This window comes from Saitoella complicata (genome assembly GCF_001661265.1).
Source record: "Saitoella complicata NRRL Y-17804 unplaced genomic scaffold SAICOscaffold_9, whole genome shotgun sequence".
Classification (NCBI taxonomy): domain Eukaryota; kingdom Fungi; phylum Ascomycota; class Saitoellomycetes; order Saitoellales; family Saitoellaceae; genus Saitoella; species Saitoella complicata.
In genome coordinates this window covers 351,012-365,967 of record NW_017567000.1, presented here as the reverse complement: position 1 = coordinate 365,967, position 14,956 = coordinate 351,012, and the positions used below count along the sequence as shown (strand labels likewise).

General features: G+C 54.2%; 7 protein-coding genes across 7 annotated transcripts; 3 read left to right on the top strand and 4 right to left on the bottom strand.

Annotated features, from left to right (window-relative positions):
- Positions 1-776: 776 nt before the first annotated feature.
- SAICODRAFT_30037 (uncharacterized protein) lies at positions 777-2,003 on the bottom strand. Its single transcript, XM_019167570.1, has one exon. It carries the CDS (start codon positions 1,807-1,809, stop codon positions 838-840), a length of 972 nt encoding a protein of 323 aa, XP_019024842.1. The 5' UTR covers positions 1,810-2,003; the 3' UTR covers positions 777-837.
- A 113-nt stretch (positions 2,004-2,116) lies between these two features.
- SAICODRAFT_91654 (uncharacterized protein) lies at positions 2,117-3,668 on the top strand (the record flags this gene model as incomplete). Its single annotated transcript, XM_019171767.1, has 3 exons — positions 2,117-2,586; positions 2,637-3,311; positions 3,365-3,668. Exons 1-3 carry the CDS (start codon positions 2,282-2,284, stop codon positions 3,666-3,668), a joined length of 1,284 nt encoding a protein of 427 aa, XP_019024841.1. The 5' UTR covers positions 2,117-2,281.
- Positions 3,669-4,032: 364 nt separating this feature from the next.
- On the top strand, positions 4,033-4,773 carry SAICODRAFT_50446 (uncharacterized protein; the record flags this gene model as incomplete). The annotated part of the gene is made up of 1 exon (XM_019168999.1): positions 4,033-4,773. A coding segment is annotated over one exon (741 nt), but the record flags the coding sequence as incomplete, so codon positions are not given.
- Positions 4,774-5,554: 781 nt separating this feature from the next.
- On the bottom strand, positions 5,555-6,124 carry SAICODRAFT_46310 (adenine nucleotide alpha hydrolases-like protein; the record flags this gene model as incomplete). The annotated part of the gene is made up of 1 exon (XM_019168850.1): positions 5,555-6,124. A coding segment is annotated over one exon (570 nt), but the record flags the coding sequence as incomplete, so codon positions are not given.
- Positions 6,125-7,133: 1,009 nt separating this feature from the next.
- SAICODRAFT_70853 (uncharacterized protein) lies at positions 7,134-11,625 on the bottom strand (the record flags this gene model as incomplete). The annotated part of the gene is made up of 2 exons (XM_019170621.1): positions 11,280-11,625; positions 7,134-11,224 (listed from the first exon to the last, which is right to left on the bottom strand). Exons 1-2 carry the CDS (start codon positions 11,494-11,496, stop codon positions 7,134-7,136), a joined length of 4,308 nt encoding a protein of 1,435 aa, XP_019024838.1. The 5' UTR covers positions 11,497-11,625.
- Positions 11,626-11,783: 158 nt separating this feature from the next.
- SAICODRAFT_6971 (uncharacterized protein) lies at positions 11,784-14,087 on the bottom strand (the record flags this gene model as incomplete). The annotated part of the gene is made up of 2 exons (XM_019170498.1): positions 11,784-13,829; positions 13,887-14,087. 2 exons carry the CDS (start codon positions 14,085-14,087, stop codon positions 11,784-11,786), a joined length of 2,247 nt encoding a protein of 748 aa, XP_019024837.1.
- A 151-nt stretch (positions 14,088-14,238) lies between these two features.
- Positions 14,239-14,726, top strand: SAICODRAFT_38191 (RNA-binding domain-containing protein; the record flags this gene model as incomplete). Its single annotated transcript, XM_019168587.1, has 2 exons — positions 14,239-14,311; positions 14,362-14,726. Coding segments are annotated over 2 exons (438 nt in total), but the record flags the coding sequence as incomplete, so codon positions are not given.
- Positions 14,727-14,956: the final 230 nt, after the last annotated feature.

Genomic DNA, 14,956 nt, shown 5'->3' with positions numbered 1-14,956 from the left:
GAGAACAGAAGCCAAGGCGACAATGCAGTCGTATTAATATGGTAGCAATGACCGATCCACGGCCCTAAGCTTTTGAGTTAGAGCAAAAGCAAACAAAACTCCGTTGCGAAATTCCGGTAAATTCCCTTCCGTAATATATCGTATCCTTTCATCTTCGTATCCTCACACACCCCGTTTCATCTCGATTCGCTGCTTACTTGGCGGTGTTGGCACCGGGCTGCTTGCCGGAAGTCTTCTCGTGAGGGTTGGACTCGAGACCCTCAAGGCCGGACTGGGACTGCTTTCCAGTGGGCTGCTCTTTGGTCTCGCCGGAGGCGGGGGCTTGGGTACCCTGCTTAGGGTCCTGCTCCTCGGGAGGGGGGGATTGACGGCCAGACATGATTCTGATTTGCTGTTAGCATGAACTTTAGGGAAGAAGACGGTATGTATGCACCTTATTTGTTTATGGTTTGTGTTTTGATGGGGTGTATGCTCTTTGGTGGGTTGTTGGGTTCTTCTTATAATCGTCGAATCTCGGATCTCCTAGGCTAAAAGCGCATATGACAGCTGCCGTCAGCGAGAGGGTGCCATGACGTCATATCACAACCTTGGCTTGAAGTTCGGCAGGTTTGTCAATTGTGTGAAATTGATGGAGAAAAGCTTCGTCATACTGTCGTTACCTCTTGATGGTAGGCATTATCAGATTTGTTGGGGCATGACGGTCATGGGCCCGGGACGACTTCAGGATGAACAACGGAGTGTAAACAATAGCAGGGGTATCATATAGCTCAATTGACTCAATAACAAAACTCCTACTCATACAGTTGCTTTCACCATCGTCCATAGACTGCTACCAGATCAGAAGACGGCAATGGCATTGGGGGTAGACCCAACACCTCCCTTGACATTGAGCGGAGCAGAAGTCAAGAAGAACGTGTACCTCCCCTCCTTCTTACACTTCTGCGACAACTCCTCCAAATTCCACATCTCACCAATCGGCGTTCCCCACAACGACAACAACCACTCATGCAAAATCGGATCACGAGGAGGCCAAGCCTCGAATGCGACCGTATCACCGGCGACGGCGGCGAAGTGATGGTTCCACAACCAACGCTTGGAGTCCTCGTCGGCGCGGACACCGATGAAGTTTGCGGCGTCGCGGGTTCCGGCTTTGCGTTCGTCCGTCGAGGCGTTGTCGTGCCACCTGACGAAACCAGTTCGGACGATCAAGATGTCACCGTGCTTAAACTCGGTTCCTTGGGCTTTGGCGACCTCATCCAACTGGGCAATCGGGATCTCGTGGCGGCTGACGGGGTTGTACTCAATGCCCTTCGCATCAGCCCAAGCAGCCCAGTCAATCAAGACTCCACGTCCGACAATCCCACCACGCTCGACCCAGTTGTGAATTCCATTGCGAGTAGTCTTGGCTCCACCAAGGACATCGTCATGGTGAAGACCGTTGTAGTACGTACGCGTAGCCTGATGCGCAACGTGCCGAAGCGAATCCCACTGCGACCCAGACTGCGTATTGATATGAAGCTCGTCATCATGAGCCGTCAACCCACTCGGCGAAAGGTCAATGATCTTCTGCGAGAACTCCTTACGGCCGAAACCGGGAAATTGGACATTCTCAAGCCCCCAGTCGAGTTGGACGGATTCACCAGTCTGGATCTCCTGGCGGGCTTCCATGACAACGTCGGGGGTGAGGAGGTTGAGGGTGCCGACTTCATCGGCTTCGCCGAAGATTCCCCAGGCACAGCCTTTGGGCATGCCCTTGACTTCGGGGAGGTCATCGAAGTCGGGGAGGTTCTTTGTGTTTACGTTTGGCATTGCGAGGATTGTTTTCAATCGATCTGCTGGTGTAGAGGGTATGTTGAGTTGATCTGATCCGTAGCGAGTGATCCGGTAAACACCAAGGTTGGTCCCGTGCTTTTATACCTCATATTTGATCAGAGGCCTTCGCAGCTCGAGTGGGGTATACAGCTGTCCAAGCACCTCATCTCGGTGTTGTTTCCTCCGCTTCGACATGGAATGCGGGGTCCCGTCAAGTGGGGGTCCAGCTGCTGCTGTCGGTCTCGCGCGCGCGTGAACCAGCTGGTCTGAGAAAGCGCTAGGGCCATGAGTAAACTGGATCATTTGACAGCACAGCTGGATCTTGTGATGGACGGGAAGTCTGTTGCCGGTGCGGATACAAGAGCCAGCCTGTAGATGACAAATTGAGGCTCAGCTATCCGTTGCTTATAAACGGCCATGGGGTTCCCAGCTTTACCCATTGACCGTCCAATAGCAGTCATCGTGCACAATGCGAAACGCTCCAAGCAAACCCATTACAGACCGTGTCTACTCCAATGGCCTCTTCCACGGCCTTCCCGTCCTCGACGCAATTAAAGGCCAATCCGCCATCGTAGCCGGCGCGAACGGGATCAGCGGCGTCCACATGCTCCGCATCCTCTCCAAAGCCCCCGAACGCTGGTCGGAGATTCACTCTTTGTCGAGGAGGCCGTTGCAGGAGAATTTTGGTGAGAATGTGAAGCATACTGCTGTCGATTTTTTGGATACTAGCCCGGAGGAGATTGCGGAGAAGTTGAAGGAGGGGAATGTGAAAGGGTATTTCGTTCGGATACTCAAGTATATCGATGTGCTGACACGGGATACAGTGACTACGTGTTTTTCTTTGCCTATGTTCAACCGCGCGAGGAAGGACAAGGACTATGGTCCATGGCTGAGAAGATGTGTGAAGTCAACGGGAAGCTCCTCTCCAACTTCCTCGCGGCACTCACGATCGCCGATATTCACCCCAAACGTATCATCCTCCAAACCGGTGCAAAGCATTACGGATACCATTTGGGTCCCGCCAAATGTCCCAGCCACGAGACCGACTCTCGCGTTGATATCGAACCCAACTTCTACTACACTCAGGAAGACATCCTCGAGAAATGGTGCAACGAGAACAACTGCACCTGGTCCGTCGCTCGTCCCTCCTTCATCCTCGGCTCAGTTCAGGGAAACGCAATGAATGTGGCCATCCCCCTCGGAATCTACGCCGCTGTCCAAAAAGCCCTGGGTCGCAACCTTCATTTCCCGGGTGATATTAGAGCGTGGGATACTATCCAAGACCAAAGTTCCGCTTACCTTAACGCGTACTTCGAGGAATGGTGCGCCTTGAGTGAGAGTTGCGACAATGAGTCGTTCAACTTGACGGATGGCTCTCCGTTTTCCTATGGTAAGTTCTGGCCAAAGTTGGCGGAGAGGTATGGGTTAGAGTATACGAAGCCGAGTGAGAAGGGGGTCTACCAGAAGGTGGATATGCCCTATGATCCGCCGCCGAGAGGGTATGTACCTCTGATATTTATCCCCAATAACGTTTTTGCTGAGGCTCTTACAGATTCGGTCCCCCTGGTGTCGCGAAAATGTCATTCACGCTCGCTCAGTGGGCCCGCGCTCCGGAAGTCCAAGAAGCGTTCAACAAACTTGCCAAGGAACAAGGATTGGATACGTGGGCCATGAAAGAGGAGAACATTGATGCGGTCTTTTCGTTCACTGATTATGCTATTTGCTGGTCTTGGCCTTTGATGTTGAGTATGGATAAGGCGAGGAAGTATGGCTTCTTTGGGTTTGTTGACAGCTACGATTCGTATCTGGCGACATTCGAAGAGGCGGCGGAGATGAAGTTGATTCCGAAAGTTTAAAGGCTGACTGAGGATCCTCATGAGTTTTGTACGTTGCTTTTTAGTTTCCCCACGCTTGCACATTAATGGCATCTGTATACCCCCCACCCCCCACGCTTCAAAGTCCTCTGATTCTGGCATAGCAGGACTTCTTTTAATCTTTCAGAAAAGAAATCAATTGAGCTTTGCAAAGAAATCCCGAGTTTCCCCCTCTTCTTGCCCACTGCACGCCTGCGTACCGGACTGCTCCATGACAGCAGGCGGCGGGCGTCTATCAGCGATTGCGACGTCACAGCTGAAGTCCTGCACCCGCGCCTTGGCCTACAACTCCAAAAGGACGAAAATCCCACAAACCCATAACCGATTTACATCAAATACCATGTCTTCAATTACCGCCTCTAACCTCTCGCCCGATGTCACCGAGAAGCAGATCAGAGAGTTCTTCTCTTTCTGCGGCCGGATCAACTCCCTCGACATCCAAGAGTCAGAGGGAACCCAGACTGTCGTGATCACTTTCGCCAACCCCGCTGCTGCCCGTACCGCACTCTTGCTCCACGAGGCTCAATTGGGTACGAACAAGGTTTATATTAAGTCTTCCGATGGCGAGACCTCCACGATCACCCCCGAGAACCTTCCTGGACCTGATGTCGCCGCGACGGATGCGCACACCACCGATGTCGCACAGGAAGATAAGCCCAAGGCTACCATCCTCGCTGAATACTTGTCTCATGGCTATGTCATCTCTGACGTTGCCCTCCACAAGGGTCTCGAAATCGACCAAAAGCAAGGTATCTCTAACCGCTTTCAATCTTTCCTCAGCACCGCCTTGGACAACCTCAAATCCACCGCAACCCAAATCGACTCCAAGCTCCACGTCACTGACAAAGCCACCGAGCTCGACACCAAATACGCCATCTCCTCCACCGCAACGAACACCGCAACTCAAGCCCAAGGCCTCTTCTCTCGCTATTTCGAGAAAGCGAACAACCACCCCCTCGGCGCCAAAGTCCGCTCATTCTACGACACCACCTCAAAGCAAGTTCTCGACATCCACGCCGAGGCCCGTCGGTTGGCGGATTTGAGGAAGGAGCAGGGTGAGGGACGTGTGTATCAGGAGAAGCTTGATGCGGCTGAGAAGAGGGTTCAGGATGCTGTTGCGCAGGCTCATGCTGGGGTCGCGACTGTTGCTTCGACGATTAATGCCGGTGCGTCTAAGGTTTCTGCTGGACAGACTCCGACGACTGCTGGGGTTCCAAGTGCGCCTGCCGAGCCTTCTGCTGCTCTTGGAGCTCCTGCTCCCTCCGCTCCTGCTCAGCAGTTGTTGTAAGGAGAAATTGTAAGAAGGGAAGGACCAATCTGCTTTATACCGTTTATATCTGATATGCTCAGTTTTGGTGATGTAAGATAGCTAGTTAATGAACAGTTGGACATATTGGTTATCATCTGTTTTTACTGCTCCTGCAGTTTGTATTCATAGCATAAATAAGTGAAGAATATTCCCGTATCAGGACCCTGTCAACGCATCCTGGATCTCGATCCATACAGTAATAATCTCACCAAGTACCCATGACCTGGCAAATCCATCCATCTCATAACATTCACGAATCCGACAGCCCACTCTTCGAGCTACTATTGCTCACCCTCCTCTGAAAGAAAATCCTCTTCGAACCCCCGGGCGACGGACTATCTACCGCACTTCCCTCCCCAGTACTAATCCCACTCGAACTCCTCTCCCTCTGCATCGGCACATCCAAACTAATCGTCCGATCCTTCAACGGCACAACCTCCACCGGCTCCGCGAGGTCGCTCTGTCCGGACGTCAATAGCATAGGCCAAGCGACGTGCATCCCGGTCGAGTCATCCGGTACGTTCTCGCCGCATTTCTCGAGGAGGTCGATGTAGGCTCGACGGCCTGGGTCTGCTAGTCGCTTCTTCTTCTTCTTTGCTCGTTTGGGGTCGGGACGGACGACGACGACGGGGACGGGCGAGTATTGGAGGCAGTATTTCGAGATGGAGCCGGGCATCAGTGCTTGGATTCCCAACTGTCGACCACGAGATCCAACGATGAGGGAGTCGGGTTGGTACATATAGATCGTGTGTTGAATGTAGTCTTGGATTTTGCCCGTTGCGTACTCGACGATGACAGAGATGTGTTTTGAGCCGCTTCCTAAGGCGTTATTTTTTGCGATGACGGAGTCAAGGAGTTTGGTTGCTTCGACGCGGTAGTCGTCGACGGAGAAGCCAAACATGCTTTCAGGTTCGACAACCCGGAGTGCCACAATCTCGTCGCCGTCTTCGACGAGGGATTCTAGGAGCCAGTCGAGGGCGTAGTCCGAGTAGTCTGAGGTGTCTGATCCGATCAAGAATGTGCGGGAATGGCGGTTGTAGACGTATTCTGCATGCTTACTCTTGAGCGTCAAGGAATATCGCGTAGCATCCTTATTGGTGAACGTATCGAACCCAACTCGCTTCTTGTATCGAGACGGCGGGGGAGGTGAAATTTGTGATCTCCTGCGGATGTGTGCCGGCGGAGTGACCGCACTGCTCACTACCGTCGTCAACTGTGCAGGCACCACCGTAGAGCTATCTTCCGTCGTAGGCGAAGGCTGATTCGGCTCCTGAATCTTAAGGGAAGAAGGCTTCCTCGGCGAATCTATCGCAGGCGTAGTAGTAAACGACACAGATTCCGGACGTACGGGCTTCGGCGCCGCCGCAGACATGTTATAGTGGTCCGCAAAAGGTGTGTGACCAGGTTCCTCGGAGATGGAGTCTGTCTGTATTTCGCTCTTGGTCTGCCTGTTGATCAGCTGCTGGACTTGGTTGAGCTGGGTGTTTTCGCTTGACTGGGTGTAACGTATGGGTTTCGACGGCTGCACGTCACGCGATACCGGCGGCGGATCCGAACCCCGTCGCATACGCCGCAGAGACGTCGACGCCTTTCGTAACAATGACATGCTGGACGTCTATGAAAGAGAAGAATGGTTCTCCGAGAGTATAGGTAGAAGGATGGGAGACAGGGCGGGTTCAGGGGCTATGCTACTTTCTACTGCGGTGGTGCTAGTTGCGGTGTACGTGTTTCGTCATGATCAGTGACACATCGAGCACCAGCTGAGCCTCATCGTCGAGACTAAACGACCGAGGACCCTTTCGCCGCACAACCGCAGTACAGCCGTGTTCAAGTGAAAGGTTAGGCGACATGTTTTGCTTTTATGACCCTGAATGAACCCTGTCGTTTCATGTAGATCGCGGACATGTGTGATGATCATGACTGTAGGACACGAGCGTGACAATCAAAGAGCTTTCCATTCCAGACGAAACTCCTCGTCTAGTAGATTACTGAACAAGAAAAGAATAAGAAAACAGAAAACACCAAAAAGACAAAACCCCCGAATCAAATATAGAAATGCTTTTAGATGGCCACCGGTGACCCATTTCACTCGTTGGCAGATGCTATCGTCAATCACTCTTTTTTAGCAAACACAAATTCTACTCCTGGGCAGCAGGTGCGGGAGTCTCCGCAGCCTCCTCACCGAAGATCTCCTGCGCAGCCTCAGCAGGGGCCTCGGTGACAGGAGCAGCCTCCTCCATCTCCGCGACAACGTCCTCAACAGACTCTTCCCCGACGGGCTCCTCCTCCTCTTCCTCACCCTCCTCACCCTCAGCGGGGCTTGGGCTGGGCTGAGAAGGTTCAACAGGGAGTGTCCTGGGGAGAAGGTTCAACCGAGGCCTCGCGGAAGGAGCCTCCTCGGAAGCCTCCTCCTTGTGCTCATCCTCGTTACCATCGCCGAGAAGGTCGAAGGGGTTCAAGGTCTTGGTAGCCTGGGGAGGAGCAAGGGTAGGGGGAGTAGCAGCCCTGGAAGAAGCAGAAGGCTCCTTGGAGAGGGCGTTACCACCCTGAGAACCCTTCTTGGAGTTGGACCTCAAAGAGGTGAAACCAGCAGAGGAAGGACCGAAGGAACCGGCAACGCCAGAGCGGATAGATCCCATTTTGGTAAGGTCACCCGCGCGCTGGTTGGAGGCGGTCTTCTGGAGGGTCCAGCCGTCAGCATTAGCCTGAGTAGCGGGGGCACCACCAGCGAAGGTAGAACCTTGACGAGAAAGGCGAGCATCACCGCGACCGAACTCAGCACGGCTACCTCCGCGGGAGGGAGCAGGAGGACGAGCAGCGTCAGCGGCAGCCTTTGCAGCAGCAGCCTCCTCGTGAATCTCCTGGATGGTCTTGGGGCCCTTGTCGGCCTCCTTGCCCTTCCAGTTGGCTTTGCGCAAGTCAATGACGTCCATGATCATGAACTTCATGCGGCTAGCAATAGCATCGCTCTGGAGCATAGAGTGCATACGGTCGAAGTAAGCGTTCATCAACTGACGTCCCTTGTCGTTGTCAAGGGTACCACCGACGGTCGTCAAGAGCTTGCACAAAGACTCAATCTCCTCCTCCTCAGGGTCAACAATGTTAGCCAAAAGACGACGGATACACTCGTGCATAATCTTCTCGGTCAACATGCTAAGCTTGTAAAGCTCACCAATGAAACGGACCAAACCGAGACCACGACGCTTAGCAGCAGCAGCAATGTAGTACTCCTCGGACATGAGCTCGGCCTCCTTAGTGTCGGCGTCACCCTCAGGCTTGGGAGGCAGCTGAGACTTCCAACCACGCTCGAAGTCCTCCTGACATCTGTTAAGCAAGTACTTGCGGAACAAAGCACCACCAGTAACGGGGTTACCGGCCTTGTCGTGGACGTTGTTGTCGCTGATCGAGGGGTCGACAGTCTCCATGGTCTTGCGACAGAAACGAGCGTACATGTTAGAGAAAGTAGACTCATCAGTGGCCTTCTCGAAGGTCAACTGAATGACCTGTCTCAAAGTACGACCATCCTTCTCGAACTTGGACTGAGCAGCGATCTCAAGAATCTGGTCGGATATCTTGTCGAACTTCTCAAGCGTAAGCTTGTTAAGCGCCGACTTGACCTTCCTCTGGACCATCTCAGGAGCCATGAGCTCCTGACCCTCCTCGGCAGCGGGAGCAACGGGTTCCTCCTTCTTGTCAGCGGTTCTTGGTGCCCATCGGTTGCTGGACATCTCGAGAGGCTTAACTTGGTCGAGGGGAATGGTGGGTGCACCCTTCTGTTCGCGGTTAGTGTCCTGTCTGCCCTCGCCGCCACGCCTGGAACCTCTGGTGCTCCTGGAGTTGGTACGGGGAGATCCAGCCAAAGCAGTGGAGGATCCCTGTCTGCTGATAGGAGGCATCTGCTGGAACTTGCCACCGATACCGGCGAAGCTGCCGCTGGGGGCGTTAAGGGAAGGATCGCGACCAGCGCGCAATTGCTGGGTAGCAAAATTGAAGCGGTCCTGGGAGGTGGAACCGAAAGCCTTGCCAGTAGAGAATTGACCCATCTGGAAAGGAGTACCACCCTGAGCGGGAGCACCGCTAGCACGGGAGTTGCTGCGAGATCCCATCTTGGAGCGGGACTCGCTCAAGTCACCGATGCACTCCTTAATGCGAGCATCCCAGTCAATGTTGGGCTTCTCGGTGTACGCGTCCTGGAACTGCAACAGGAAGTCGCGGTCGTACTTGAACTTACCGTCCGTGGCATTGGCGTTAAGAGCAGGGTTCGGAGAGTCGACACCCTCGGGGTAAGAAACCTCCTTAAGATCCTCAAGAAGACGAGCAGAACGGAGAGCAGTCATGGCAGGGGAGGGAACGGAGGGGTCCGTAGCCTTGACAATGTCAATCGCAGCCGGGGCAGGCTTGCGGTCCTTCTTGTCGGTAGAGGCAGCCTCCTCATCACCAGTACCATCGGTAGGCTTCTCATCGATAGTAGGCAAGGAGTGAGCGGACTCGCTAACGGCAGCGGTAGCAGCAGCCAGCTTGGCCTCATCATCCTCCTTCTTCGCAGCTGCAGCGGCAGCCTCGGCGGCAGCGTCCTCTTCGGCCTTCTTGCGTTCTTCGGCCTCCTCAGCCTTCTTAACAGCGGCGGCTTCCTCCTCGGCCTTCTTGACAGCAACCTCCTCGTCGGCCTTCTTGCGTTCTTCGGCCTCCTCGGCCTTCTTAACAGCGGCGGCTTCCTCCTCAGCCTTCTTGGCAGCAACCTCCTCGTCGGCCTTCTTGCGTTCCTCGGCCTCCTCGGCGTCCTTCTTAGCCTTCTCCTCGGCCTCCTCGGCGTCCTTCTTAACCTTCTCCTCAGCAGCCTTCTTCTCCTCCTCCTCACGCTTAACCTTCTCGGCTTCCTCGGCCTTCTTCTTCTCGACTTCTTCCGCATCCTTCTTGACCTTCTCAGCAGCCTCCCTGGCTTCCCTCTCATCCTTCTCCTTGGCCTCCTGAACCTTCTTCAAGAAAGCAGCCTTGACAGCGGCCTTCTCGTCGTCAGTCTGAGACTTAGGAACGTCGGCCTTGACGGGGCTTCGGGGAGGGGTGCTGACAGCGGGGCTAATAGTCCGCTTCAACTCAGCGGCAGCGGGGGTAGGGGTCTTCTCAGCAGGAGTGGGGGTACCCTTGGGAACCTCGACCTCAGAAAGAGTGTTGGGGTTGATGATCTTGATGGCGGAGCTCTTCTTGGCGCTGGGGCGGACGAAGGAAGACAGAGGTGTCTTAGGCTCACCCTGGGAGGAAGCAGTAGCAGGACGGTCACTGGAAGCGCTACGGCTCAAAGGAGTAGCGGGAGCAGCACCGGGAACAGCGGCAGCGAAAGGTCGGGGGCTAGTGGGCTGAACAGCGGGTTGCGCGGGGACCTGGCCGTAATACATTTGCTGCTGCTGCTGGTAGTACATGTTCATGTCCATGCCGGGGTATTGTCCTGGAACAGGCATGTACTGCTGAGTCTGAGCGTAGGCGGTAGGAGTCCACTGAGGGATAGGCTGAGAGTTCATCATCTGAGGAGTGCGGGGACCCTGCTGAGCGTTAGGACGACCCTGGTACGGGGGCATAGCCTGGTTAGATCCGGGGCGAGGGCCACGAGTCTGGTTAGGGTTGAACTGGCCCTGAGGAGGGTAACCGTAAGCACCAGGAGCGGCGTACTGCTGAGGGTAAGCAGGGTACTGAGGAGTCTGGTACTGCCTGTGGGGAGACTGAGGACCCGCGTGCTGCGCGCGGAAGTCGGAAACGTTCGACTGGGTAGAGTGAGTGGATTCGCGACGGGCGTGCTGGGCGGGCGCCATATGAGGAAGAGTAGGAGAAGGACCAGACACCGAGGAAGTGGGACGGTGAGTGGGCGGTCTCAGAGCAGCATCGGCAGGAGCCGCGGTGGCAACAGCGGCAGCGGCAGGCTTGGAGTCCTCGTTGATGGTACCAAAGGTAGGCGCATTGACGACCTGTGCTGGTGGGGGAACACCACCGCTCTGGTTTTGCTGAGGCCCAGGCGAAGGAGAAGCAGGAACTGGCTTGCCCTCGTTGCCAATCGAGCCAAATTGGATACCAGCATTGGCGGTGGCGGCGACCGAGGCAGGAGCCTTGGGCATGTGAATAGGAGCACCTTTGTTCCAGACGTTCACAGGAGGGTTGGTCTTGTTCTCAGCAGCCGGTGCCGGAGCATCCGCAGCTGTAGAGCCATTCACCGCAGCATCTGCGGGAGCAGTAGGCTTAGCTATACAAAATGCACGTCAGTACTCGTCTTACAATTCATAAACATGAAAACATACCGGTCTGAGTGGTCTGAGTGGTCTTGGGGGGCGCAGGCGTCGAGCTAGTCGAGGCAGTGGGCGTGGTACTTGCGGTCGAGGAAGCGACACTTGCTTGACTTGCTTGACTGCTGGCAGCCTGCTGCACAGTCTTCTTTGCGGCCTGCGCGTAGTTGAATGCGGGCTTCGCTGGCTGTGTAGAGGTGTTCTTCGCAGGGGCGGAGGGCTGGCTGCTCATTCGTGCCGACGAAAAAGTTTCTGACGGTATTGGATGAAGAAAAGCCGAGACTGGTGGACGTTCCTCGTATTAAAGGAACAGATCACAGAGTCTCTGTCGTCGGGAACTATCTACTGAGTCCCGGAATGTATCAATCGAGCTGCCCGTTGCTTGTGCTTGGGCGTTGATGATTGGGGCCAGTTTCCCCTGCCAGCCGAAATTTACGTAGTGGTGGGTGCGCGCTACAAACGCTTGCGTAGGATGTACAGCTGTATGTGAAGACCGCATAAACTTAAAATACCTATGGATTAAGCTTTCAAAGATTTCTCTAGCAATCGCTCCAGTTTGCTCTTCGTCTTCGCAATCATCTCCTCCTCTTCATCCAACATCGCCTTCAATTCCCTCGCTTCGCCCTGTTTGATCGGCGTCCCCACACCACCATCTTCGCTTCCACCAATGATCCTGACTTGCTCCTTTTTCAATCGTAAACTCTCTTGCACCTCGTTCCATCGCTCCTTCGCGGCCTCCAGGCGCCCCGTATATCCCTTCATACCCTCCACCTTGTTATTCATCCTCTTCAACTCGACAAACCACTTCTTCTCAACATCACTCAATGCAGGCGAATGTGTCGCAATAAGATTCTGCAACAACGCATCCGCCCTCTTCTCCAAATCCTTCTGTCTGTCAAGAGCTCCCTGCAGGCGCTCACTAATAACCTCCGAACCACAACCCTCCTTCAATTTCCTCGCCAAATCATTCAACTTGGCCAATTGGCGGGAGTACTCTTTCTGTTGTGATTCGAGCCTCGACTGCATCAGTCTGCCGGCATCAAACACCCTCCGAATATCCTCCCTCATCTTCTGAATAACCGTAGCCAAGAACCTCAACGAAGTCTCATTAGGCACCAAAGGACCCTTCATACTCACTGGCACAACCAACTGTGACACAGCCTTAGGCGCACTCAACGCAGCCGGTTTAGTGTATGCAGGCCTCGACAACAAAGACATATACCTCGGTCCATTCATAATCGGATCTTCCATATCCACAGCTTCGGGGGTCATAGGCTCCTCATCATCCGACTCGTGTCCCAAGTTCGTAAACTCCAATTCATTTACTACGACTTGACCTGTGCTCAAGACAGCGATGGTACCGTATCCTAGGTACGAGTCGAATAAGACTGCGAGGCCGACGGCGGGGGTGGCTTCGCCGGTCTTTGCGGCGTCGGTGTTGAGAAGGATGCTGACTTCGCTGCTTTCGCCCTCTCTTACGACGTCCTCGACGTCTTCTTGTTGCAGTGCGGCGAGCCAGGTTGAGACGTTGATCTGATGTACACCGGCACAATGTTTGATGTAGAAGATCCCGGGGGCATGCTCGTCTTTCAACAAAACAGGAGCAAACTTGTTTGCATATTTCTCAAGTCCAAGGTTGATGGACTCGTACACGCTGACCACCGGACAGTTTTGTCCTGCATTGGCCCACATTGCCTCGACCGGTTCGACATCCAAACACACGTCAAGCTTTCCGTCACTGGATGCAATGACAAGCACTCCGATGAAACCTGAAGAAACATAGGTGATATCCGTTGCGTAGATCTCATCATCAGAGAAGTACAAAGGAGCAGGCTGGAACAAGAAAGGACCTTGAATCGCAGGTACCTTGTAAGTCCCGTTAGGTTTCCTGAATCCGACAAGAGTGGTATCGAGTCCCCCATTCACCAATGATGGCGAGCCCAAACCCATGTCGTCCGCCTTCGCCTGTCCAACAACATCATTAACCCAGCGCGTCCTCAGCTTCCCGTCCTCGCTATCATCATGACTAGCCTGTACCGAAACGACAAGCTGATCCAACCACTTACGCTCACACACCGAATGCTTCGGCACAACCGGCGACGCAGCATAAACATCGCCATTCTTCATAAGCGCATACACGGTTGTGAGCCCCCAGCCATTCGCATCACCAAAGCACATGGACGCAGCCTCAACCTCTTCCTCCTCTAACACGAATCCTCGGCGCTTGGGTTGGGGTGCCATGAATCGGAGTGTCTGTTCAGGCTCCTCGCACGACAACGACAAATCGTACATTCGGAGGAATGTATCAGAGCCGAGGACAAGCAACGTCTGACCCGACCTCGAGAGCGGATGCCAGAGCGTCTTCACGACTGTCGCACCGGAATTGCTGTTATGGTGCATGCGGCCGACGATCCGAGTCTTGCAAGCGGCGCCTTGCTTGAGGTACTCTGCCGGAAGAACAGTAATGGCCGCAACTTGTTCCTCGCCGATAACAGCTAATTGACGTCCATTGGGACTGATAGCTAGCTGCCTGATGCCAAAGTGAATTTCTGGTGTATCAAGAGTCTAGCGGATCACTGTCAGCTTGTCGCACACGAAGGTGTCGAACATCATTCCACCAACCTTGTAATCCAATGCACTGTTCTCCTTTAGCTTCACTGGCCTCAGATCCGCCCAGCGAACCTTGTCTCCCACAGCAACAAAGACCTCCGTTCCCCTCAAAGCGATCACCTCCGTCTTCTCAGATCCCGGCAAAGGCTCAACTCCAGCAAACACGGGATGATCGTGCAGACGGCCAGGCCATGAAGTATTTGCTCCAGGCATCGTTTCTCTGGGCGATCGGTGGTGAAATATTCGAGCTTTGACTGTACCACGTACGGGCTTCACGTGCACACCGGACGCAGGGGCAGCTGGGGCCCGGGGAACAGAGCCCGCAAACACAGCCCGGCGAAGGTGACCTCCAGTACTCCCAGAAATGACATCCATCGAGAGATTAGACGCTCCCAGCTCGTACGTGGACAGACAGCTCAGGGTGCGTCCAGCTACGCGTTCATTGCTGATGCAATACTGACAGATGATTCACAGCGAGGACCAGCAGACGAGGCAGAAGCATTAAGAACATCATCAACACTATACGTCGGAAACCTCTCCTTCTACACAACCGAAGAACAAATCCACGAGCTCTTCTCCAAATGTGGTGAGATTAAACGTATCATTATGGGCTTGGATCGGTTTGCGCACACCCCATGCGGATTCTGCTTCGTCGAGTTTTACTCTAGAGCGGCTGCGTTGGATTGTATGAAGTTTGTCAATGGGACTAAACTTGATGAAAGAGTGATTAGAACAGATTTGGACCCGGGGTATAAGGATGGACGGCAATATGGGCGAGGAAAGACGGGTGGACAGGTGCGGGATGAGTATCGTTGGGAGTATGATGCAGGGCGAGGAGGATATGGTGCTAGACGAGCGGCAGAGGAAGCAGCACGACAGGCTGCGCAGGAGAAGGACTACGTGGCGATCAAGGAGGTTCCTGCTGGTCCTTCTCTGGAGTATAGGGATGAGGAGCCAAGAGCACAAGAGGAGGATGGTGAGGTCATGGCAGATGCAGCACCAGCTGATGAACCATGAACAACAAAACCAAGTTGATTGCAAGGGTATCCATGCCAACCGAAAAAAAAACCCAACCTGGAAGT

Coding starts and splice junctions, on each gene's coding strand:
- SAICODRAFT_30037 (XM_019167570.1), bottom strand. CDS start 1,809: ATGCCAAACGTAAACACAAAGAACCTCCCCGACTTCGATGACCTCCCC.